This window comes from Eulemur rufifrons, chromosome 8, assembly GCF_041146395.1.
Source record: "Eulemur rufifrons isolate Redbay chromosome 8, OSU_ERuf_1, whole genome shotgun sequence".
In the NCBI taxonomy this organism is placed as follows: domain Eukaryota; kingdom Metazoa; phylum Chordata; class Mammalia; order Primates; family Lemuridae; genus Eulemur; species Eulemur rufifrons.
In genome coordinates, this window is record NC_090990.1 from 85,953,764 (window position 1) to 85,981,503 (window position 27,740).

At 34.5% G+C, this 27,740-nt stretch overlaps 1 protein-coding gene across 1 annotated transcript in view; it reads left to right on the forward strand.

The window, feature by feature from the left end:
• RABGAP1L (RAB GTPase activating protein 1 like) overlaps nt 1–27,740 on the forward strand; it is a 654,847-nt gene that overhangs the window by 413,883 nt on the left and 213,224 nt on the right. The window contains exons 16-18 of the mRNA XM_069480240.1: nt 2,394–2,468; nt 15,704–15,829; nt 18,370–18,513. Coding sequence (XP_069336341.1) covers nt 2,394–2,468; nt 15,704–15,829; nt 18,370–18,513 — 345 coding nt within the window. The remainder of the gene's footprint in view (nt 1–2,393; nt 2,469–15,703; nt 15,830–18,369; nt 18,514–27,740) is intronic.

Here is a 27,740-nt window from a genome sequence, read left to right on the forward strand (position 1 = left end):
TGGTCTGAACTTCCCAGCCTCCAGAACTGTGAGAAACTTCTGTTGTTTATAAGCTGTCCAGTCTGTGGTATTCTGTAACAGCATCCTGAACAGACAGACTTGTAAACAGAATATATTGAAGAACTCCTATGATTCAACAATAATGAGGCAAACAACCCTGCTACACAGTTGGGCAAGAAATTGAACAATAACAAAAGAATATGTATCAATTTCCTAAAAGCACATGAAAATATGTTCTATATTATTAACCATCAGGGAAATGCAAGTCACAACCACAGGAATAAATAGAAGGAAAAAAGACTGACAGTATCAAGTATTATATTAACAAGGATGTGAAACAATGGGTACTTCATACATTGCTGGTAGGGTGTAATAATTGTATAACACTTTGTAAAACAATTCAGCACTTTCTTATAAGTTAACCATATACTTACATTTAAACCTTGAACATCCAATCCTAGGTATTTACTGAAGGAAAATGAAAGTCTATATCCACAGAAAACCTTATGTATGTGTGTATGTGTATGTGGTATCACACACACAAGCTTTATTCACACTAGCTAAAAACTGGAAACAGGAGAATGGATAAACCAATTGTAGTATATTCATATGATAGAATACTACTCAGCCATGAAAAGGAATTAACTAGTGATACACACAACATGGAAGAATCTCAGAAAAATTATGCTGAGTGAAATAAGCCAGATACAAAAGAGTACATATTATAAGATTCCATTCATAGAAAATTAAAAAAAATACAAAACTAATACATTGTGATAAAAATCAGATCACTGGTTGCCAAGAGTGGAAATGTTTGCAAAGAGGCATGAGGGAACATTCTGGAGTGCTGGAAATATTCTGTAATGGTGAGGTCATATAAATGCCCTAACTCAGGGAATTGTGCAATTAAGATTTCACTAAATGTAAGCCATACATCAATAAAGTTTACTTTTTAAGTAAAAAAACAGTTCTAGACACTGCTCTCTGACTACTTTGTCATATGGGAGATACCCCACTTATGCTCTCTATGGTAAGCCTTTCTGGTTATTTTTGATAAACTTTGCCCTGGTCGTAGACAATATTTATACTCACAAAATCACATTGTATTAAGCAAATTAAATGGAAATCTCACCTAAATGAGGCACAGCACAAAGATGGGATATATGGGATGGGATGCATATCCTGGATTCCAGTAATACACTTTGAGATGTTTATCTTTTAAAAATAAATGTAGCAGCACCTGAATTTTTTTTTTTATTCTAAATTAGGGGTCAGTGAACTGTGGCCCATGAAGCCTGTTTTTGTACTGCCCTTGATCTAAGAATGGTTTTTACATTTTAAGAGATTTTTTTTTTTTAAAAAAAGCAACTGATACCATTAGTTACCCCTAAAGCCTACAATATTTTCTATCTGGACTTTTACAGAAAAAGCTTTCTGATTCCTATTCTTTACTCTTTAATCAGCACACTTCGCCTGTTCTAACTGATTCAGTTTCTTCAAAACTAATACGGGATGTCTTTTTTTTTTTACATTATAATCCCAGATATTTGAAATACTATTTAGTATATATTAAGTATGCAACCTTATTTCCTCAATTGTCTGAAGATAAAGAGGTGAATGTTAGATTGAATGGTATGGTAGTTACTTCCCAACAAGTGCTATATTTCCTATGGATGAGCCTTGTTGGCTGTATTATAGCTGGCCTGGTTAGAATGATGTTAAAGATGTGGAATATGCTTGCGTTATTACAGGACAGGGATTTAAAAACAACAACAAAAAAGATGTGGAAAAGCCAGAGCATCTATAATAGCAGGCATATATGTGACATGAGGCTCTCTCTTAGCCATTCTGCAGAAAGCTTAGGGCAATGCTAAATATTTCTGGTTTACCTTAGTCATAGAGATAGGAGGAACCATTTTTACTCTGCAGACGTGGAAAATATGAGAGTAGTTTAGAAGGTCTTTGAGAACTTCTGCAGCTTCTAGAGGGTAATTTTTTTGTCTGTCAAAATAGAAGAGCTGCACTACACTCTCATCAGCTGTCAGATTTCTCCTTTATAGTGCGTTTGAACTCCCACATCAACCTTAAGTCCTTCTTACACTTCCTCATCTTTTGTGGTCTCATACTCCGGACCTCAAACCATAATGGATCTTTTAAAATTAACTTAGGTGCTCTGAGAATTTATTTATTTCAGAATTCTTAAGATCAACCTGGGATAAAGGGACATTTAGAACTGCTTTAGAACATACACAACGGCACACACATTCCAGTTGAAAGATCAGTGGAATTGTGGTGGACATCCCAGGGACAGGGACAAGCAGCAGGCTGGTGTGAGGTAACACTTAACATCTGTGAATATTTACAATATTTCTTTCCCTTCATCTTTTCTCTAGGCCTACTCCGTGTATGATGAAGACATTGGGTACTGTCAAGGGCAGTCTTTTCTGGCTGCTGTATTGCTGCTGCATGTAAGTATTTTCCATGTGAGAAATAGCACAGTGCTGCCAGGTTTATTGTCTACTGACTTTGTTCTTTCTTCCTACTGCCCCTTTACCTGATGGAGATTATACATAGTATATGTTTTTTAAACATGTACTTTAGGTAATAAAGTAAGAAATCTGATTTGAAGAATAGGACAGTTTCTCAATAGAACTAATTTTTCTGTCAAGAAGAGAATAAATGCTTATTTGGAGTTATTTTTAACCAGAGCCCTCTAGAGTTAAAAAATTCAATGTGATCGCCCAAAATTCAGGAGCCTGGACCATTATGAACCAATATACTGTGGCAAGGAAGTCTTTTATCATTTCTGTGATTTATTTTTTTATAATCTCTTTCCCATCAGATACCTTCATTTAGCAGCACATTTACTGAGCATCAATTGCCAGGTAGTGGGCTAGGAAGTAGGATTACAAAGGCAAGTCATTCATAATCTATGATCTCAAAGACCTCATAGTCCAGGATGTGGCACAGATATGTAGGCACATACTTACTATTTTTATTCTCTTTTATATGTCTTTATTTTTGTGGTGACAGAAATAACTCATGCTCATTAAAGAACTTACAGTGTGCTAAGTGAAAGTGATCCATAGGGCAAGAGAATAGAGAGGAGAATTACCGAACCCAGCTATGCCACAACTTTCAGGATAAACTTTCTGGAGGAGGTAGCAGTTTTTCCAAACCCAAAGAAAATGCTTTAGTTTTAAACTTGCTGGGCCTCTCCGCTGCATTTGGGTTTGGCATTCTGGAAATGCACAGCAATTATCGTAAATTCATGGTCTAATTCTGATAACCTGATTCTAATGATAATAGTGATACACAATGGTTCTATTATGATTATTCACTTTATCTCACTTTGAGGTTGATTTCTTCCTCTGTTCCATTGTCATCTGTTTACAATCTCATCTATCTTCTCCTTATTTTCCTTCTTTCTTTGATATCTCCATATCCCATCTTTTTGGGACTTTCTCTGATGATCAAGTACTTTATAATCATAGATTCTCAGGGGCCCTTGTTTTGCTACTAAATTCAGCTGGTATCTAGAATAGCAGGTGCCTAATTCAAGAGGCTGGCCATCATGAGCAGTGACATGGGTGTGTTCATCAAGGTTTTGAGCCAGCTCTCTAAAGGAAGCCTTTATAATCACTTTGATGAGAAGGTGATATTCAAGCCATAGGTGGTGAAGCTTTGTTTTGAACAAAGTAATCTTTGAATATACCACAGTTTAGCAATTTTTACCTGTAGTCCTATTTAACATATTATAATATATTGATGAAAGTTCAGTGAGAATATCTCTCTGAGAAATATGTTCTGAGATTTAACAGAAGTTTAGTTTAATAGTAAATTCACAATTATTTGGAAACACCCTCCCTACCCACACTCCCAGAGAGAGAGAGAGAGAGAGAGAGATTCAAATAACTAGAAAGGCCAAATACCCAGAATTTTTTTCTACATTATCTGCTCTACCACATGGGCCACATGGCAAGTCAGCCTTTGTTAACTTATTCAATAAAATAGATTCCAAAGTATGTCACAAGATGGATAGAAATTCAGTCCAGTCTCTCATACTTTTTATATTAATAGAATTATGCAGTGTTTCCATGGCTTATAAAGATACCTTGAAATATAGAAATGCTTTCAGAATCCTTAAGGAAAAATTAACTGACATTCAATATAGTGTTAATGAAATACATATTCTATTTTAGTTCTTAATTAGCTGTATATGTGATAATTCTGTTAATCAGCATATTCCATTAACTGACGAACCTATCCATCAAACTATTTGAATAACGGAAGTTATCTGTGATTTTTTTAACCATATTTTTGCCTCCATAGTTTAAACAGGTAGAAGAATACAGGCTGGCTTAAACAATTCATCAAAGACACTATCTCAGGTTCCAGGGAGATACGTTATTAGGGTCTTACTGACTAATTTTTTATCAGTTACATAAGCTATTGCTTCTTTTTGCTGCCAGACATCCTTTGGCAGCTCCATATTAATCATTGTCAGAGGCTGCTGCTTTTTGGGATGCTGTCCTTCCCTCACCCATGGTCATTTATATTTCACAGTCATTGCCTAAGAGAAGAGAAAAACTAAAAATGAAAGCATGTTTGAAAACAAAGTTTTAAATTTTTAGGTTTTGCCATGTCTAAGTAGTTTTAAGAAATAATTAGCCTCTCCTTGTGCTTGGAGATTCCCAGATGCTTTGACAATAGCTTTGTAACATGTAATAGTTTAAGCAATGGAAGAATTAATTGCTTATCACAGTAGATATAGTTATATCCATTTATGAAATTAGAAATTAATAATTTATAGTTGGAGAATAAATGTTATAGTACAGATTACTTGCAACCATAATATTCAACTGCCTTTGAAATTAAATATGCAATAATTCTTAATATCGTCATTATAATATTAGTCTTTACTTAATTGGAGATTTGATAAATAATGTCCTATTATATCCATATATATCACTTATTTTAAAAGTCATATAAAATATTTTAGATAATTTTTAACCCGATATATTTTTCTACTATATTTATTGTCAGGTGGTTTTAAGTTTTTTTATTGAATATGTACCTTTTTAGACATTCAGAAAATTATGCTCATTTTTAAGGTTAAATTATTATATATACATATACACACACACACACACACACACACACACACTAATATTGGCCTGTGTAGAAGCTTTACCACTGCAGAAAGGATTATGTTTAAATAATCTAGAATGTTTAAAACTATTTAATTTTCTTGGCCAGGCATGGTGGCTCACACCTGTAATCCTAGCATTCTGGGAGGCCGAGGTAGGTGGATTGCTTGAGGTCAGGAGTTTGAGACCAGCCTGAGCAAGAGTGAGACCCTGTCTCTACTAAAAATAGAAATAATTAGCCAGAAACTATTAAAAATAGAAAAAATTAGCCAGGCATGGTGGTGCTACTCAGGAGGCTGAGGCAGGAAGATTGCTTGAGCTCAGGAGTTTGAGGTTGCTGTGAGCTAGGCTAATGCCATGGTACTCTAGCCTGGGCAACAGAGCGAGACTCTGTTTCAAAAAAAAAAAAAAAAAAAAGCTATTGAATTTTCTAAAAAACTATGACTAGGCACAACTCCCTTAGAAATCAGTTTGGGTTTATCTGATAAGGGTATGCATACCCAGAAATTCCAGTCCTAGGTGTATACCTTAGTCAAATTTATGCACATGTTCACCAAAATACATGTATTAAAATTGTCCTGGGGTCAGTGTTTATAATAGTCAAAACATTGAAACAACTCAAACGTCCACTATTAAAATGTCTAATATTAGAATTGTAATTGGACATTAAAATGGCTAAGTTGTTGTATGTTCATATAGTACAAATGCTAGTGAAATGAAATGAATGTTTTACACTACACTGGTTAATACCAATGAATCACATAAAAATAAGATTTACACAGCAGCAACAAAAATAAATGAATGGGACATGATTAAATTAAAAAGCTTCTGCATAGCCAAAGAAACAGTCACGAGAATAAACAGACCACCTACAGAATGGGAAAAAATATTTGCATACTACACATCAGATAAAGGACTGATAACAAGAATCTATTTAGAACTCAGGAAAGTCAGCAAGAAAAAATCAAGCAACCCTATCAAAAAGTGGGCAAATGACATGAATAGAAACTTCTCGAAAGAAGATATAAGAATGGCTAACAAACATATGAAAAAATGCTCAACATCCCTAATCATCAGAGAAATGCAAATCAAAACCACAATGAGATATCACTTAACCCCAGTGAGAATGGCCTTTATCAAAAAGTCCCAAAACAACACATGTTGGCGTGGGTGTGGAGAGACAGGAACACTCATACACTGCTGGTGGGACTGCAAACTAGTGCAACCCCTGTGGAAAGCATTATGGAGTATTTTAAACAGATTCAAGTAGACCTGCCGTTTGACCCAGCAATCCCATTATTGGGCATATACCCAAAGGAAAAAAGGTCATTCTGCAACAAAGACACATGTACCCGAATGTTTATAGCAGCACAATTCACAATAGCAATGATGTGGAAACAACCCAAATGCCCATCAATACATAATTGGATTAGTAAACTGTGGTATATGTATACCATGGAATATTACTCAGCTATAAGGAATAATGAAGATACGACATCTCTATGGTTCTCCTGGAGAGAGCTGGAACCCATTCTATTAAGTGAAGTATCCTAAGAATGGAAAAACAAGCATCACATGTACTCACCAGAAAATTGGTTTCCCTGATCATCACCTAAATACACATCTGGGAACGACACCAATCGGATATCAGACTGAGGTGGGGGGTGAGGGAGGGGATGGGGGGTATGCCTACACAATGAGTGCATTGCGCACTGTTTGGGGAATGGTCACGCTTGAAGGTGCTGACTCGGGAAGGGGGGGGGAAGGGAGGGATATATACCTACATGATGGGTGCAACGCGCACTACCTGGGGAACAGACATGCCTGGAGCTCTGATTTGGGGGGAAAGGCGGTACATGGGCAACGTATGTAACCTGCAATTCTGTATCCCCCATAACAATAAGATGAAATAAAAAAAAAATAAGATTTAGTAAAAAAAAGCAAAGTACAAGATTACATTTGGTATGATCCTACTTTGTATATTGTTTAATAATAGGCAAAAAGAAACTCTATTTTTAGGATGCTACATAGATGGAAAAACTATAAAGAACACCAATGAGGTGATAACTGTTAAGGTCAGGATAGTGATTTCTCTAGGGAGAAATTTGGGGTTATGACTGAAAAGAGACACAAAGAGACCTTCAGGGTATTGACAGGATTCTCTTTCTTAACCTGGGTGGTGGTTACGTGAGTCCTTTGTAATTATTTTTTTTTTTTTATAGTTGATTACTCATTAATGTGTACATTTAACTTTTATGCATTTTTCTGTGTATTGTGTGATAGAATAAAAATATTTTAAAACTATAAATCCTTTAATATATCCCCCCAAAAAGACAGGTTTAGGATAAGATTTAGCCAGTGGGTGTAAGAAATGAGAAGCAGAGCTACTTACTAGTTTTCTTGAAAATAAAGATTCCACAGACTACAAGGTGACAAGATAGAGGCTTCCAAACATCTTTATGTGTATATGCCTAAGTAAAAGTATTTGTGACATTATATTATTCAGGGACTCTTTCTGCTACATGTGACAGAACTCTAACTCAAAGTAGCTTAAATTAAAAAGGAAATTTATTGGCTCATGTAACTGGGAAATCTAGTACAGAAATGATTTTGACATGGTTGGATTCCAGAGTTCATATTTTATCATCAAGAATCTATGTTTGTATCTCTGTTCTTCGTGAGTTGTATTGCCTTGGTCATATGGACAGGCCATAAAGTGGGCACAATGGCCGCTGGCTGGCTGGGATTCATATCCTTTCAGTTTTATAACTTTATTGAAGAGAGACTATCTTTTGCTATGGCTCTTGAATTAACAAAAAAAAAAAAAAAAACAAACAAAAAAAACCATTCCCCTTCTTTTTCTTCCTGTTGGATGATGTGCTTACTACAAGAGGTTTAGTGTGTTTTTTAATAAGTCCTTTTATACTTCCAAATCACTTTTCCTTATTGTTCAAGAGAAAGAAGCATTCATTTTCCTATTGAGATAATTCTTGCATCAAGTGCTTTTGAGCCATTTCCCAACATTTCTCTGTGTCCTGTAATATTCTTAAGACATTTTTACCTTTAAAAAAAAAATCCTGTCTTAATCCTCCTGTTTAGCTACTTTTATCTTACGTTTCTCTGTCCTTTAGAAGCTCTTTCAAAGGATAGTAAAAAGCACAACTATGAATTTGAATTGTGGTTTAATACTTTTCAAGTTACATGACCTTGGGCAAGTTTCTTAAACTGAGCTTTAGTTTCTTCATTTATAAAATAGAAATAATATTATCATCCTTCTAACGTTATTATCAGTACCGAGTCCCTTATGTTGTAAGTGTGAAGACTCTGATTTATTTCATACCTGGTACAAAAAGAGTGTAGTCATGAAATTAAATTCAGGCTTTACTTAATAGACCTATAATTACTGGCAAATCATTTAAGTTCACTGAACTTCACTAGTCTTATATTTAAAATGTAAAATAATACCTACCTTAGAGGATTTTTGTGAGAATCAAATGGGGTCATAAATGAATATGTTTAATAATGATAGCTATTACTGTTATTTCTAAAATTAATAATTATTTGCCTAGCCAATTTTCTTTTGACCTCTGGTCCCACCAAGTTAAATTTATTACACATAGGAAACTAATGTATTATACAATGAAGGAGTTTCATAGCTCATAAATAAACTTTAAATTTAAATATACCTTAGCAGCTATTTGGCTTAAAGGGAAAATAAACAAATGATAAGAAGTTTTCATTCTATTTGCTTTTTAATGTATAATCAAAACATGAAGACTTGTGAGCTTTTGATTTTCAAAATAGTCACTAGCATCCATCTTTGTTGAAGAAAATTCAGAATTTCCTTCATAGAAGAAAGTGGATCATTGCAAAATAATGGGAAACACAATCATATGGAATAGGACATTCAGTTTTGTACTAAATGTGAGGATTATTTTTAATTGTCAAAATACAATTTTACTTAAAATATATCTTATATATTACTTCAGGTGCATCTTAAGGACTTTTAAAGTGCTTACAACTGTTTTTTTTATGGTTTATTGTTGAGAGAAGCAATGAGGCTTGGAGACTGTCTCCGTTCAGGGGTTTTCTCCATTAGCACAGATGGCAGATGGTTTATCAACGTTTGTTACTAAACAGTGATTACATCATGCTTGATTCTCAGATTGTGCATATGAGGCAGGTATTTTGTTTTGTATTTTATAGAGCCATAGATGATATTTTGATATCTTAAATTTTAAGATTTTAATGTTTGTCTCCTTCTCTCCCCAATTAAATAACACTGATTCCATGATAAAGTTCTTATACACAGCAAGGATGGATATTTAATATTAGAAACCCACCATGTTCCAACATCTTAATATTTTATGTAAAGATACATTGTTCAATTATTTATTTATATTGTACTTTAGACCAATTGCATATCAGTGATGAATTAGATTATCTCCCCCAATGAAACATTAATAATTTCCATAAGTTTAATAGTCATTTTAATTTTTTTTTTAAGTAGGCAGATGCCACAATACTATATAGTGGGGGAACTGCATATAGTATGGTGAAGTTTAATATTACAACCAGGTATTGAATCTCAGATCTTGGTTGATTTTCTTTATGCCGATTGAGGGACAAACTTTATAGCCATTATAAAATATAAATAATATAAAAGTTTCTTATATTTAACATTTATAATAATATTACAAGAAATTAAGTGCTAATATAGTTGCATTTGGCTTCCCTTTGCTTCCAACTTCCATACTAATCCTTTCCTTCTACATTTTTGTTGGCTCTTACCTTGGCAACTACTAACAGTTTGCCCTGCTCATATGGCATGACTTCATTGATAAAGGCAGATATATTCAGAGTTTTGCTAATGTTGTCTTAAACAAAAAGTTAATACATGATATTTATTGAAGGGTCTATGCTAAGGACTATTAGGGAATAGAAAATTAAAACAGTATCCAGAGATTAAGGGCACACAGTAAATGTAATGTGTAAAACAAAGGGTTTTGGTATTCAGAGAAAGGAAAGAACATATCAAGTTTAAGGGAATATCAAAGCACCATTTATGATCAATCTTAAAAGATCAGTAAGAATTTGAAGACAGAGCTGTGCTATAGAGTATATCACAACCCGTAATCCACCCTGAGCTTGTAGGTCTTAACTACAAGGAGAATTTGGAAAGTACAGCTTGTCACTCTTTGAGTTATAAAAAGGGTAGGGAGGAGGATAGGAAGATTATTCCCTATAATACCCAAGAAATTCTGCCATTTATAAGAAAAGCTATACATTTTTGCTACTTCTGAAGAACTTACATTCTAATAAATCATTTTAACAATAGAAAGGACATAATTTTTACTCATGCATTTATTTATTTTTTTATTATTTTGAGTACCTTTGTATAAAGCAATATGGTAGTTGTTGATGTGTAAGACATAGTCTCTGTCTTCAAGGAGGGAAAGAGAAGGGAAATTTATATTTATTGATCATCAAAAATGTGCACATGTTGTTTCTCACATATATTTAATTTAATCCTTACAGCATCCCTATGACACAGGTACTCTTATTGCTAACTTTTTAGAAGTAAAATATCTCAGGCATTGAGAGGTTACCTGCTCAAGGTCACCCAGCTAGTAACTAAAAGCTTATCTGGGGCTCACATCTATTGGTTTAATTCCAAAATCATGTTTTCACTGCAGCACCTTTTCTATATTCATGATCTATTACTGGGCAAATTTTTTAGGGGAACATAGTTGAATAAAGGTTCTTGTAGATTATGCTTTCATACAAAAGAAGAGTGACTGATCTTTAGTAAACCAGCCTTTGGTTGTTCCTCAGTATAGGGGACTGATGGTGGATTGGTTCCAGGACCTTGCAGATACCAAAATTCAGGGTACTCGAGTCCTCATATAAAGTGGCTATAGCATTTGCATATAACCTACACATATCCTCTCATATGCTTTAAATCATCTCTAGATTACTTATAATACCTAATAGAATGTAAATGCTATGTAAATAGTTGTTATACTGTTTTATTTGTATTGTTTTTTATTGTTGTTACTTTATTGGGCTGCTTTTTCAAATATTTTTCATTCTTGTTTGGTTGAATCCACACATGTGGATACAGAGAGCCGACTGTATTTATAATCCTTCTTTCCCTGTACTCTATTTTCCATATAGCACCTAAGACCTTACTAAAAATAAAAAGCAGATCCCCTGCTCAAAACTGTTCAGTGATTTCTTATTGCAGTTACAGTATAGTCCCAGCCCTTCATTATGATCTCTATCCGTGCTATGCTGGAGCCAGACCATCCCAGCTCGTGAGAGCCAGTTGTTATTTTCGGGAATTTTGTGAACCAGTTGTTAATCACAGCCATTGTTAAAAATTAAATGATATAAACTTATGGTTAAATAACTTATGTTAAAAACAAAAGTAATAAACACTCTATTTTACCACTTTTTACTGTTATCTATACTCTTAGACTGTTTACATCATCTCCTTTGTGTGATAGAAATAGTATATAAGGGTGTACTGCTGCTGTACCACTGCTGGGAGTTACTTACCAGCTCCAGTGCACTGATTTTCTAGTGCTCTCTGAGTTATGGACAGTGGCCAAACATGGCTATTGCTACAGCAGGGCTTCTATTACTCAACTTGTTTGGAATGGTTGGTATTATGTTTTTTTTTTTTTTTTTTGAGACAGAGTCTCACTCTGTTGCCCAGGCTAGAGTGAGTGCCGTGGCGTCAGCCTAGCTCACAGCAACCTCAAACTCCTAGGCTCAAGCGATCCTCCTGTCTCAGCCTCCCGAGTAGCTGGGACTACAGGCATGCACCACCATGCCCGGCTAATTTTTTCTCTCTATATATATTTTTTTAGCTGTCCATATAATTTCTTTCTATTTTTAGTAGAGATGGGGTCTCGCTCTTGCTCAGGCTGGTCTCGAACTCCTGAGCTCAAACGATCCGCCCACCTCGGCCTCCCAGAGTGCTAGGATTACAGGCGTGAGCCACCGCGCCCGGCCTAAGTATTATGTTTATTTGTATCAACAAAGCTAATAATTCATTATCGTCAATAAATTTTTCTGCCATCATTGAAGTCATTGATAGCCACTAGTAAGTGAATATTTTTTAAAATTTTTAAAATATGTTTTCTTCCCATACATCTTACATTACACTGTACTACAAATCTAGGCTCAGCCTTTACTTCCTGATATTGCTACTGCACTGAGGTATAATACCTTCCTTAAACATATATTGTCTTATCCTTCATAAGCAAAATACTGTTACCACTCACTAAGTGAATTACCTTTATTCTTTGCAGTGTAAATGTCAATCAGTGCTTGCCGTTTAGCCATATTTTGTACATTTTTAGATACTTGTTTTCACTTTTAAAATCTTTGATATTTTTGTTAAATTTTATATGCTTACTCTGATTGTTGCTACTAACAATGAATACGTTAATTGAAGAAAGAGAAACACCAAGGGAAGCATAAGTACACATGCTAAATAGATCCCATTAATCTTTAAGCTGGAAAGAGAAGGTTGCATTTCTACTTTCTACAGGATTGTACATATTTTCCATAAATTTCTCACTCATTTTATTAGCAATCTTTTTCTGTACTCACAGGGGTTCATTTTAGTTTTGTGATGAGATAATATCTGAGATCCTATAACAGCCTATTATAGGTGATCTTAATCTTCACAGATAGTATTGATTTTACCCCAGCTGGACTGGTATTTTATAGGTTTAGTCTGCTCTTTCCATGTGGCACATAAACTAACTGAAAATTTAAAACTTGGCTATAGAGCCAAAGCTAAACAAAGAGGATACTAACTCCAAGACTACTTCTCTCCCCCAAATATAGATGTGTTTTGTAAAAATAAAGATTATGGGCTGGGATTGTCAGTTATAATATTCATAAGTTTTTATTTTCTAGGGATCAAGTTCAAACTTTTAAATGGTTTTGTTTTTGGAGAACTCTTATTAAATATATTATTTCCTGTGTGTGAGGAGAGTGAGGTAGAGTAGGGGAGAGAAATGATTTAAGCTGCGTGCCTAAAACAAGCAATTTGTGTCCATTTGTCTTTGCCCTATCATTGTCCTGATCTTTATGCAGCCATTGCTCTCTTTGCCCTCTAGCTGTAGTGATGTCTGCCCTCTCATCCACACACCTAACTTTCCCTACCCCAGGACCTGTGTGTCCTTATCAAACTCAAGTAGAGTTGCCTGTTTACTCATCCTTTGGGAAGGCACTGTACCTTTACCTCTATCCCCAAAGCTAGGACAGTGTCTGTTTCTCATGTGATCAGTGACTGAGTGTGTGAATGCCAAAAGATATTTAAGCCTTTTATTTGCTTTAATGATTTTACCACATTCAAGGAGATAAAGGCTTTTTCCCTTTATAAGATTACCAGATGGTAAAATATTCAACTAATTGTCATTTACTTAGAAAGAGAGAGATTTAAGTGAATTATTTTCTCTAGGACAGGCTACAGTTATCTTCCATGTAGTTCTTTTGTATAGCCATTTGAATAGAGATCTGAGACTAAGATAAAGAGACTTAGAACTTGGTGGTAAGAAAAGTATTCTAGGACATACATGTATTATACCAGTTAGTGTCACTTGAGGTATCAATGACACATTTGCTAAAGGAGTAATGATTATAGTGTACTTGTTATTCTAAATAATTGAATAGAAGGTGAAAAATATTTCCTGACTTGAACAGCTTAGGTCAAAGGCCAGAAACTTTGAAAAGTCCTCAAACAATTATAGTTGAAAATGAAATAAGCAGATATTTAGAGAATCAAAATGACAACAGTAAAGTGTATTTAATTTTAGGAGATTTTATTTAACTAATTTAGGTATCTCATAGTTCATAAGAAGATAATTGACGTGGCTGATTTGTATAAAAGCTTAAACAATTACTTTTCTAAGTGGACAAATAGAACCCTACTTGATTCAGTTATTCAGGCATGAAGTTAGTCTAACAAAGGTATGGAATATAACAATCAGCCAAATTCATATTTTCAAGGAAGTATTATTTAAAGTAAATATTTACATAATAGTTACATCCTAGGACATTGAGTAAGTGCAACAGCTTTTTCTGTTTGCTTGGTATAATTCTTCAATATTGGATATGTCCCTTTCCATATTCTTTCAGTTTATTGATACCACAATTTAGATATTCCTCACTTTGACTTCAGACTTTTATTTCCTGTTCAGATAAAAAATACCTCTGGGCTGGGCGCGGTGGCTCACGCCTGTAATCCTAGCACTCTGGGAGGCCGAGGTGGGCGGATCGTTTGAGCTCAGGAGTTCAAGACCAGCCTGCGCAAGAGCGAGACCCCATCTCTACTAAAAATAGAAAGAAATTATATGGACAGCTAAAAATATATATAGAAAAAATTAGCCGGGCATGGTGGTGCATGCCTGTAGTCTCAGCTACTCAGGAGGCTGAGGCAGGAGGATCCCTTGAGCTCAGGAGTTTGAGGTTGCTGTGAGCTAGGCTGACGCCACGGCACTCACTCTAGCCTGGGCAAGAGTGAGACTCTGTCTCAAAAAAAAAAAAAAAAAGAAAGAAAAGAAAAATACCTCTGAAAGAGTTAATATATCAGATTTTATTGTTCATTTTCCTGAAACTGTTTTTTCATTAAAAAAAAAAAAAAAAAGGAGGGGCAACATCAAGAACACTCTGAGAGGACAATATTACACTATCTATCAAAATTAAAAATGCATTTATCCTGTGGCCCAGCAATCCCTCTTTCGGGAATGTCCCCAACCCCAATCCCTTTCCTGCATATGTGAAAAAAAATGATGCATATACAGGGTTTTTTATTACCGCTGTTGGTGACAAAAAATTAGGAACATCTCAAGTATCCGTTAATAGGAAACTACTGATGGATACAAGGTTAAATGAAATATGGTACATCTACATAATGGGATACTTTGTAGCTATTTTTAAAAAATAAAGAGGCAATTCTCTATATAGTGAGGTAGAAATATTTACAACTTATATTGTTAAGGGAAAAAATCAAGATGCATAACTATTTATATAGATGTTATCTTTTATGTAGGATATGGGTAAAATGAAATAAGAAATGTAATTATTTTATTTGCATAGAGAAACGCTGGCAGGATGCAGAATGAAATTATTAAGAGTAGTTATGAGGTTATGCGAAAGAGGTTGGTGGGCAGAAACCAGGGACTATTGTATATAAGGATAGGAAGGAGGGAGACTTTTACCTTTATATCCTTTTATATTATTTTGATTTCTTAATCACGTGACTGCATTGCCTATGTTTTAAAGATGGCCTGAGGAATGAATGATAGCATGATTAAAATTAACAAAAGAGGGCAATTCATCTCAAGTGAAGAAACTAGAAGTTTTGAACATAAATTTTACCCATGTTACTCTCCAGAGCCTGGCCCCAAGGACATTCATTTACTACAGGCCTTCAACTGTTTATGCAGAGGACTAATAGCATGAAGGAACTTTTCTGACATTCTGGTCAAATGCCACTTGATCATGTTTTATATGTCTATATTTTCCTGTAGATGCCAGAGGAACAAGCATTCTGTGTTTTGGTGAAAATCATGTATGACTATGGTTTGCGAGACCTCTACAAAAACAACTTTGAAGATCTTCATTGCAAATTCTATCAGTTGGAAAGACTAATGCAGGTAAATGAAATTAGGAGCTTTTATGACTCAGGGATTTGTTGAGTTGTAGAAAAAGCCTAATAGAGTTGGTAAGCAATCACGAGTTATTAATATAAAAGTTTAAAAAAATACTACAGAAAATGTAAATGTGAATGAATTTGGCTTCTGACTAATATCTACATTGGTCTAACTATAATAATATATTTAGCTATTTGACTTTTTTTTTTTTTTTTTTTTTGAGACAGAGTCTCACTCTGTTGCCCAGGCTAGAGTGAGTGCCGTGGCATCAGCCTAGCTCACAGCAACCTCAAACTCCTGGGCTCAAGCGATCCTCCTGTCTCAGCCTCCCGAGTAGCTGGGACTACAGGCATGCACCACCATGCCCGGCTAATTTTTTCTATATATATTTTTAGCTGTCCATATAATTTCTTTCTATTTTTAGTAGAGATGGGGTCTCGCTCTTGCTCAGGCTGGTCTCGAACTCCTGAGCTCAAACGATCCGCCCACCTCGGCCTCCCAGAGAGCTGGGATTACAGGCGTGAGCCACCGCGCCCGGCCGACTTTTTTAAAAATAGTCTCTCATTTTAAATATTCAACTTTAATAAACTTTGAAGTTAGGAGTTAAGTCAATGAAGAGATTGCCAAGTATCATTTGTAGAAGAATGAAAATATTTAAAGAATAAAAATTGAAATACCTAAGAGCTTTCTCCATACACTACTTTATCTGGATCTACATAGAACAATTGGCACCACGACCTTATCCGGGTCTACATAGAACACTTAGAAAAGACAGAAAGGGAGTAAAAACCCCTAAAATACTACAATATAGGGACATATTTTAAATTTTTTCCATATAATTTTCTAATTTCAATATTGCTTTGATACTTCATAATATATATTTGTAAATGTGTATGTGCGAGAAGCATATGTTCTTTTGTATATTTCAAATGTTACATAATAAAAAAAAAAAGACTGTGAGCAAGGGCACAATGATTAGAGCTGACAAAAGGGATTATTGAATGGCTTTGAGGTTCCACCTGAAGTTGAAAATCTTAAATTTATAATGGGCCTATTCATTATATTTATATGGCTTTCTCTAAAAGGAGTGGTGGGAACCCAAGGGAAATGTGAAGGAAATACGTGGATGGATTGATTCCATATTGGAGAAAGGCAAAATGGTTGGTGAAGAAGGTTAGTGGGATGTGAGCGTGGAAGAAGCTTGTAGCAGCTCATTGACTTGACCTGTCAAGAGATCCATAGATTTCTAAAGAGGGAAGGGAAGTCAATAAGATACTGAAAGATGAGAACAGGGAATAGAAGACTGAGAGTTTACAGTGAGGTTAAGCACAAGCTTTACTGGGAGAAGGGGATGTAGAAGGGTAGACGACCTTTAAAATGAAGAGGAAATGGAGGGAAGGATATAAAATTAGCCATAAGGACAATGACAAATGGGTACTGAGGGGGAAAAAGACTGTAGAAGAATCTGGTAACTATGGGCATTAAAAGTAATAGGCTCTTTTTTAGAGATTTAATTCCACCAAGAAAATAGTTGGAATTATTTACATTTTACCTTTCCTTTACAAAAGTTCATTTTTTTTCAAAGGTCAATATTCCTAAGAACTTTGAGAATCAAGTAAATATACCTGACAAGTGAAGAACAAATTTGTGGTACTATGAAGAAATTCAACCTCATTTTTCTGTTAGCACTTTTTTTTCTGTTAACTGGATGACTGCTGGACACCCATTTAAAGTTTCTGATAGCCACATAGGGTGTTTTTCAAAGACAGCATCTAGAGCAAGAAATGGGTTTTTTGTTTTGTTTTTTTTTGTTTGTTTGTTATTTTTGTTTTTGTGATCTGTTTATGAAAACAAAATGAAGGTGAGGTTTTTCATATCTTTGCCTTTGTCTTTCAGTTATGGGAATAGCTATGCTAATACTTTGTACTGCGTCTTCCATGCTTTTGAAAGGCATTTGCTTGTTGAAGTTGGGGAAAAAAATAAAGCTAACATAAAGGCATTGTTAGGAGATATGCAATTTTATACATCATACCTTTGCACAATTTCTTTACTTTGCCACTCTTAATATGTTTAAGATAGGTTTTTAAATATTTGTTATGCTCTGGGGTTTTCCAGTTGCTCAAATAATATACCAATATAATATCATGGCCCCCAGAAGATGTTGATATTAGCTGGTTTCCAAAGAAATATACATTTTTTTCCCCAGGTAGTTAAGAGTTGAACTCTGAATGGTGATACTGTGACTTGACCCTGGAGTCAAGATATTCATTAGCCTGTAGGTGCTCTGTCAGAATGAGCATTTTCCAAGAAACAACAATAGTCAAGTGAGCAAGAGATGATCTTTGTTAGTTGTTTATAACAAATGTATTTTTATTTGTCTCAATGATCTGTCATATCTCGAATTCCCATCTCCTATAATCACTTTTGTGTAGTTACATAAAATGCAGCCAAGGCTGGAATAAAGTTAAAGTGATCATAGAAAGCTTGTTATAAATCATAGTTGTGGCAAAGCTTCTTCCTAAATCTTCCACTTTGATTTTTAGGAGCAGCTACCAGAACTGCACAGCCATTTCTGTGACCTGAACCTGGAAGCTCATATGTATGCATCCCAGTGGTTTCTCACCCTTTTTACTGCCAAGTTCCCCCTCTGCATGGTGTTCCACATCATTGACTTACTGCTTTGTGAGGTAGAGTGACTTCTATCTTTCATACCTACATCAAAATAGAAAATGGTTTCTGCTTAAAATGGTTACAGTTTTCTTCATTTTCTTTTTTCCTATTACATTAAGCCATAAATACTGACCAAAAAGTTCCATTTGAATTTTTAGTAAAGAGTATTTTAATTATAATTTTATTATTTGTGAGGAATGAAAATATTAAGGCATATGTAATTCCTACAAAGTAAAATGAGGTGATTAAGTTTACATAATTTAAATTCACAATAAGCCTATATCTGTGTAATAATATATTACAAATATAAAGGACTTTTAAGGTTAAACAAATGAATTTAGAATCAGGTATTTTTAATATTAATGCAATTATATTCCAAGAGTGCATACAAATGAGTTTTTACAGTAACTAATTCCTCAATTCATAAGCTATCTTTCTGTGTATGATGTTTGAAGCTTCTGCCAGATGATGAGAGAAATGATAAACTAAAGCTATTATGTCATATAATTATATTTTTAGACAGTAAAATATTTCAGAAATTAGTTTGTAAAATTCCTTAAGTGTTTATATTTGTTTATTTTATTGTTTTTAGTTCCTTAGGTGGCTATATTTATTTACTTTACTCTTTTGAAGAAATAAGCAATGTTACATATATGTACATATTATATTGCCATCAAAATGTTTTGACAATTTTAGCAGGAATAGGAAAGTTGCTGGATGAGAAGTATATATTTTTAATAGCAGTATAAATATGTATAAAATATAGCTGTCTTAAAAAGCAGAAGTAATCAAAAGTATAAACTTATGTACATGATTATAAGCTTAATATAGTCTGAACAGTTTCATGTTATACTTTTAGGTAAAAATTCTTCTTTCTTATAAGTCTAGTTTAATCACACTAGGAATTAGAAGTTTAAGTGTAAAAACAGGATTTAAAAAGATAAAATGTATTAATATAAGCTATGTAAAGCATAGTAGGCTGTTATTTCTCAGCCTCCTACAACAGTTATGATATTATATGCAAGCTTAGCTGGGCTTTTGCTCTTCACAGGCTTTAGTTAGTAGTTGTATAGTACCCGAAGATCAGCAAACACCTTGTAAGCATGTAAGATTTTTAATCATTTGTAACATACTTTAATAAAGAAGGGTTGGGTGACTTGCTAGGTTCACAGAATAAGTTCCTGAATCCTGAATATATTAATATAACAGCTAGAGAACCTGGTTGTTAACGCATTAATTCTACTCGTTGTACTTACAGATTAGTTTGTAAAATGCCTTTCTAAATTTAACTTCAAGGAAGGATGTAGAATCAGGAGCTAAAAACCTTATTCAAAGTGAACATGGTGTGACCACAACATATACAAAGCATATTGAGGCATTTGTACTAAAAACTCTACTTTGCCTGATTATTCAATCGGTAACCAGTTCCAATTCCCCAATTTTAGTACGATACTCTTTGAAAGTAAAAACCAAACTCACACAAGCTAATACTAAAAGTTTTGACAAATAAATAGTCATGAATTTTATTTATTACATACTGAGCTTAGTGATGGTATTTCATAAAAACAGGAAAGTGAGGGTATGGCATTTTAACAGTTTTTGCATTATATTAATATATAGTGTGAGCTTGCAAATATTTGTTATCATTGCTTCACTTTTTTTGCCGAAAGAGATTATCTAATTTTATACTAGATTGGTTGTATAGTATTCATTATAGAAAAGGGAATGAAATTAATGTGCTTAATCATAACTAGCTAAATGAGATTTCTCAGTCACTTTTGGGAGAGTAATAATGCTGTTCTTTAGTTCACTGGAATGGTGACTTCCTAAAGTTGGCTCTGCCTGAATGATGACACTCCTGGCCTCAGAGCACTGTCTGTGGGTCTTCAAGGATCTAGATTCACAGTTTCTCAGGAAATTTCATCTTGAAGATACTTGAATTTCTGATGTCAGTTACTAAGAAAATTAGCAACATTTATGTTATGGAAAAGAAAAGTAAATTTGTAAACTTTCTCATCACTTGTCAACTGTCATTCATAATCACAGTGTTTGAAAGATCATAATGTTCATTAAAATTAATAAGAGCATCATAGATATTGCTTTTCCTCCCCTTAAACCTCTGCTCTATAGCTGTTTAAGGATGTTGCAAAGCTTTCCAAAACATGGAGTAGGTTGTAACCATAGCATCATGATATCCAGAGAAATAAATGATAACATTCTTCAGTAAAGTAGCTTTTCAAAATAAACTTTACTGGGAATAGTATTGTAGTGTGCTTCAGGATATTTGTTCTTTCCACTAACTCATCTTTGTCAAGGATTATTTTACAAAGGAAATTTTTGAATAAACTTTTACTTCCTACCTGTCTGTGTTTTTTCTCTGCCTCTTTTCTTCTTGTAGTTAACAAAATATTTATATCAAAAGCTATTCTTTCATATGCGATTGAAATATTCTAAGAACAGAAATGGTAACATAGTCTTAAATAGATCATCCATAGTTGTTTGTTTTTATCATAGTCTATCTTTTTAAGAAAACAATTGAAACCTTGATGGTTATGCATTATTGTTGAGTTACAAATGGATGGCTGGAAATTCTCAGATGGAAAAAATGTTGATTTTTTAAAGTTTATCATTCTGACCAAAAAATATATTTGTCTGCAAAGTATTTTACTTAAAGATCCTATTGCAAAGTGGAAATGAAAGACATTGAGTTTGGGTACATCATCATGTCATACTTTCCTAAGCTATATGCTTATAAGGATTTCTTCATTCATTCTGAGGTTAAGAATATGAAGTTAATTTAGCAGAACAGGGAAGAATTTTATAGACTTTGATAATGCAGCCTGAGTAAACAACTGCTAATTATTAGTAGTTTTATTTTAAATGTTTGCTTAAACTTGAATATATGATGACCAGGGTTAATTCCAGGATGATGGATGGCAAGAGGATTTTAAACTAGAGTTTAAAAATACATTTCTTATACTAAGATGAGTGAAACTCTCTGTAGATTGTCTTTTAGTCAATAATTGAAAAAGAAAATCATTTTTAAAAACCAAACCTATGTCCTATTGTCTGCCTTTATCTGTTTGGCAAGATAAGAAAAAGGCTAAAAGTATTAACATTCATAGTATAAATATTATGCTATTAGCCCACCAAGAATAAAACAGGCTCTGTCACCCTGGTTAGAGTGCAGCGGTGTCATCATAGCTCACAGCAACCTCAAACTCCTAGCCTCAAGCAATCCTCCTGCCTCAGCCTCCTGAGTAGCTGGGACTACAGGCGTGTGCCACCATGCCCAGCTAATAAACATTGCACTTTTTAAAGTAACTTTTTATAACAGAATAAAAGAAAATGTGCAAAAATTAATGTAAAACTTGATGATTTTTTAAAAAATCAATATAGTAATGAAGCCAGCACCCGGATTTAAAAAACAAACAGAACATTATCTGAATTTCAGAAGGTCTCCTCCCCCTTCACTGCCCCTTTTCAGTAACTACCCTTCTGAAAAATAATCACTATCCTGACTTTTTAACACCATAGATTATCTATTTGATTTTGAACTTTATATAAATGGAATCATACAATATGAACTCTTTTTTGTCTAACATTTTTGCTCCATCATGATGTTTGTGAAATTTATCCATACAGTTGCATCTAGGCGTGGTTTGTTCCATTATGTGACTATATTACAGTTTATCCATTCTCACACCATATTGTTGATGGGCATTTGAGTTGTTTCCAGTTGAAGACTATTGTGAATAGTACTGCTATGAACATTCTTGAATTTGTCCTTTAGTGAACATAGGTGTGCACATCTGTGGGTATACATGTAGAAACAGGATTGCTGGGTTAGGGTGTACAGGTGCTCAGCTTTAGTAGATCTACCCAGTAGCCTTCCAAAGTAATATGAGCATTACCTTTGAGTTACTTTTATTCAGTAAAGGTCTTCCTTGTGTTCAAGAGCAGATTTTTGTTTTGTTTTTAGATAAAAGATACTGGGTCAGATTAGAGTTCATGAATATACAACAGAATTGAACTCATTTGGTGACTGAAGTGATTAACTTGATCTCTGAAGTTGCTTACAGATGGGAGAGTAAGAGCTGGAGCTAAGAGCAGAATCACTTTTGTGCTTATATCAGAGAAGTCACCATGATGGGAAAATCCAGCAAAGTATTGAGTTTTACAAGAAGCAACATAGAGACAATATGACATTCAAGTTAGGATATTAGAGTTTTCATCAACTCTTCTTGGACCACCTTGTTCAAGTTAGTTGACCTATATAAGTCTTATTTTCTTTATTTGTAAAATGAAGCTAACAATACCAATCTCCCAGATTTAGTAGAAGGATTAAATGAGGTTATGATAAAAAGTGCCTAGTACTGTACCTACTACATAGTAAATATTCAATTAATAATAATATTGCCCTGCATTCTGCTGTATCCATCTATATAACTCTTTCAGTTACTTCTTAATTTCTTCAATTAACTAGCTTTCTGATCACCTTTTTCCCTCCTAGTTGAGATGCTTCTTCACTAAAAGCAAAATTTTAACTAGTGACCTTAGTGGAAGCTTCATTCTATTTTCTTTTCCAGTAATGATTTAAATAGTTCTCCAAGAGTGTGTTTTTACTTCCCCTTCACCTTCTTTCAAAAGATATAAGGAAAACACCAGTGTTTCTTTTAGTCTTGACAGGATAACTGACAGCCGTGTTTGAAGTTGACTCTTCCCAGAAAGTTCAATTTTTAGAGTACCAAATATATTCTGCTTTATATAGTAACTTGGTATTTCATGAAATTTAAGGAAATCATTGACCCTTTAAATTAGAGTATATCTTCTGCTTCTCTCTTCTTAGGATGATGAAAAAGTGACAGTACTGCATTATCTGATTAAATACCACCTGGTATAATCCCCCTTTCAAGGCAGTTCTCTGAAGCTTTTATTTGAAGAATAGATTCATTATGTAATACTCTCCCTTTTTACCCTCCCCCGCAAAAACCTCATCAGAATGGGCTGATGTAGGCCAAAGCACCATGGCTCATGCCTGTAATCCTAGCACTCTGAGAGGCCAAGGTGGGAGGATAGCTTGAGCTCAGAGTTTGAGACCAGCCTGAGCAAAAGCAAGACCCTGTCTCTACTAAAAACAGAAAAATTAGCTGGGCATGGCAGTGCACTCCTGCAGTCCCAGCTACTCAGGAGGCTGAGGCAGGAGGATCGCTTGAACCCAGGAGTTTGAGGCTGCTGTGAGCTAGGCTGATGCCACTATACTCTAGCCCAGACAACAGAGTAAGAGTCTGTCTCAAAAAGAAAAAGAAAAGTCTGCAATTTCATCAGGAGGCTCAACTGAGAGAAGATTCACTTCCAAGCTAACTCATGTTGTTGGTGGCAGGATTCAGTTTTTCATGGCCTATTGGACTGAGAGCTTCAGCTCCTCTCTGACTATTGGCCAGAAGCCTCTCTCAATTCCTTGCCATACAAGCCTCTCCACAGGGCAGTTCACAACATGGTAGGTGACTTCGACAGAGAAAGCAAGTGAGAGATGACACCTGAGACAGAAACCATGATCTCTTGATTCCAGGAGTTTGAGGTTGCAGTGAGCTGTGATGATGCCACTGCACTTTACCTGAGGTGACAGAGCAAGACTCTGTCTCAAAAAAAAAAAAAAAGAAAGAAAAAAACAAAAGAATGGGCTGATATAAAGACGATTAAGAGCACTGCCATAAATATGAATGTTTCTAAAACCTCTAACAGTAGTAATACGCCACAAGAGTAGAGAAAAAATGCTTTGATTAACCAATAAATAGGCTGTATCGGCTACTTTAAAGTTTTACTTATCAGCAGAAATTTTCAGGACCAGAAAACTCTCTAAACTCTCATTTTTTGGACCCCAACTCTTTCCCACCTACAAAGGTCTTTATGGTTGTTACATCAGTTGACTTACAACTCTTTCTTATGCTCTCACTAATTTTGATATTACAGAGAGAGGCAGAAGCTAAAATGCCACAACCATTGTGTTTCTTGTGACTTTTAGAGGAACATTTCTTCATTCATTCAACATTTATTGAACTAAATAACTTTAAATCTAACCAAATGCCCAGCACCATTCTAATTGAGCGATACAACAGTGAAGAAAAAGCAGGTAAAATTCTTGTCCTCATGAAGCTTTTGTCCTTGTGGAAGAGACAGATAATAAGCAAACGACTAAATAGAATATATAGCATGATATTTTACTTCGAAAAACAAACACATATTACTTTGAAGACTCACAAAGACTTCATGTATCAGAGTGTTTAAAAAAAGTGCTATGGGGAAAAATAAAAGAAGGAAGAGAAATACAGCAATCTCAATAAGGCCTTTTGACAATTTTAAAGACTTTAGGTTTTACTGGACTAATTGAAAGCATTGGAGGGTTTTGAGTATAGGAATGACATGTACTGATACACATTTTATCCTGATTACTCAGGTTTCACTGCTGGAAAAAGACTGTAGGGTGTTCATGGAGAGAAATGGGAGACCAGTTAGGAGGAATTGCGGTAATCTAGGTGGGAAATGATGATTGCTGGGACCAAGATAGTGACAGTGGAGGTGGTGAGAAGTGGTTGGATTCTGGACAGGTTTCAAAGGTAGAGGCAACAGGATGTGCTGATGGATCAGCTGGGGTAAGTTTTATTGATTACATGTTCTCATTCAATGCAGTGATGAGAAAGAAGGTTGGCTGGTTTTGCAGTTTCTATGCTTCTAGGAGCACTTTGGAAACAATATCGTGAAGTGACTGCAGAATGCTATTGTTATGTGCTTTATTCTGGTGATGCTCATATTGCAATGTTTATTCTAGAAGGAAGTATTGATACTTTGGGGAGCATGTAAGGTCAATATTTATATCTTTAAATAAAAATATAGACAGTGGAATAATTATGAAAGATGAACAGCAGGAGAGTAAGTATGTCAAACCTAGTACTTTTAAATAAGGATACTTCTAAATAAGGATATTTTGCTTCAAAAGAACAGACCCATATTACTTTGAAGATTCACAAAGACTTTATGTACATCAGACCTATTTGATAACCCCCACTGTATTTAGTTGTTATATGTTTAATTCTCTGGCTCAGAACAAGGTTCACTGACTTTATATAGTTATAGTATGACAGATTTTTTTCCTAATAAAAATCTTCCAGTTCCTAATGAATTGGAATAACTAAGCTATTTTATAGTATTTTTTTTTTGGTGCAGAAAAACTCATAACAGTTAAACTATGTGTACATGGATTGAGTAAAATAACTAAACATATTCTTTTAAATTTATGATTAAATATTTAAGACATATAAAAAACATTAATACATACATACATCAAGCTCCTGTGTATCTTAACTCTCTGGTTAAGAAATAAAACAATACCAACAAGATTTGAAGCTTTATGTATACCTCTTCCTAACCATGCCCCTTTGGCTTCCCTCAGAAGAACCATTATACAGAATTCAATATTCATCATTCTCATGCATGTCTATATGTTTACTACATATGTATATATCTCTGAACAATTCATCATTGAACGTATTTAGAAAATATTGTACTCACTAGTTTATCAATTCTACCTCCAAATAGGTCTTGAACCTTTTATTCTTTCTCCAAATCAGCATCATCTCTTATTAAGTAACCTCCTAACTGGTTTTCCCACTTGTTCACATGTCTCTTTTTCCTTTTATTCTCCATAGCATCCAAAGAAAATTTTATAAAACACATATCAGTCATGTCACTCCTTTGTTTCTCACTAAACAATACTCACATTGTTTCACTTGGCCTGTAATCTTACCCTTCCTTTCTCTCCAGTGGTATCTAAGAGTCAATCTTCCTCTTACTTATTGTAGTTCACCACTAGCCTTCTTTTGGTTTCTGGAACACGTAGATCTTTTCAAGTTGAAAACACTTATATATTCTTTTCCTTCTGCCTAGAATGTCCTCTTCACTCTACGTGGCTAACTCCTTCCAGTCCAAGGTTAAATGTTACTTCCTCTAGGAAATTTTCCTGATCACCCATTCTTAAGTAGATGCACCCTTTTACTTTTTCCCATAAGACCCTGTGGTCAGTGCTTAGTTATTTATTTATAGTACTTTGTATTACTTTTCAAATGCCTGTTTCCCCCACTAGATTATAAATTTCCAAAAGGAAGAGCTATGTCTTTTTTGTATGCTGCTGAATACCTAGTATCTAACTTGACATATGGTAGACACACATGAACTATCTGTTGAAGGAAAATAGGAATGAAGATGTAATGGACACAATTATTTTTATCATCTTCATTTAAATCCTACAGGCTGAAAAATAACTTTGCTCTTGAGTTTTAAGAGGAAAAAAATAAGTCGTTTTAGTTAAGATATTTTAAGAAATAGAAAACCAGACATAGTAGTTCAAGAACAGTGGGGTGTTTATCATATAGGAGGAAATTCAGGAAAAGTTGGGCAAGTATACTTCAGGAGGGACAGGCACCAAAGTAACTCCAGGCACTCATCTATATTACTCTCTATCCCTCTCTGTGAATCAGATGTTCTCCCTTCTTTCCTGACCTACTTCTTTGTAGCTTTGTTTTGTACAGGGCCTAAAACATCTCCAAAAGGTCTCCATGACCTTTCAACTCTAATACTAGTAGCTCTCTCCTTATGTGTCTTTTAGATAAAATTCCTGAGGGAGAACTCAATTGGTCCTGCACATATTCTAAAATAAATCCGTATAGTCATAGGTCACAGTATGGGTCACCCTAGGCTCACTGTCTATCTCTTGTCCAGTTTGCTGTGGAAGGGATAGGCTTGGGGTGAGTCACATGACCTACAACCCATTCAACATGACCTGTACATGGAGACAGAAGTCCTGAGAAGAGTCATTGGTAGATCCGGTACAACAAAACATTTCTAGTGTGCATATAGTTTAAACTAAAATTCTCAATGTTGACCGTATTGAAAGTGGATATTTGATAAATATAATATATATTAAATAAAATTCTAATGTATCTCAAAGCCAAGCTATATATTAGCCATGTATCAGTATCTATTTAATTAGAGTGGAGAGTAGCATAGTTTTAATATAGGGTATAATCTTTAAAATTATAATTTGGTCTTCAGGGTTGAAGTGGTAGCTGTGTTTCAAATTATTTTCATGAGATATATATATATATATATTTTTTTTTTTTTTTTTTTGGAGACAGAGTCTTACTCTGTTGCCCGGGCTAGAGTGCTGTGGAGTCAGCCTAGGTCACAG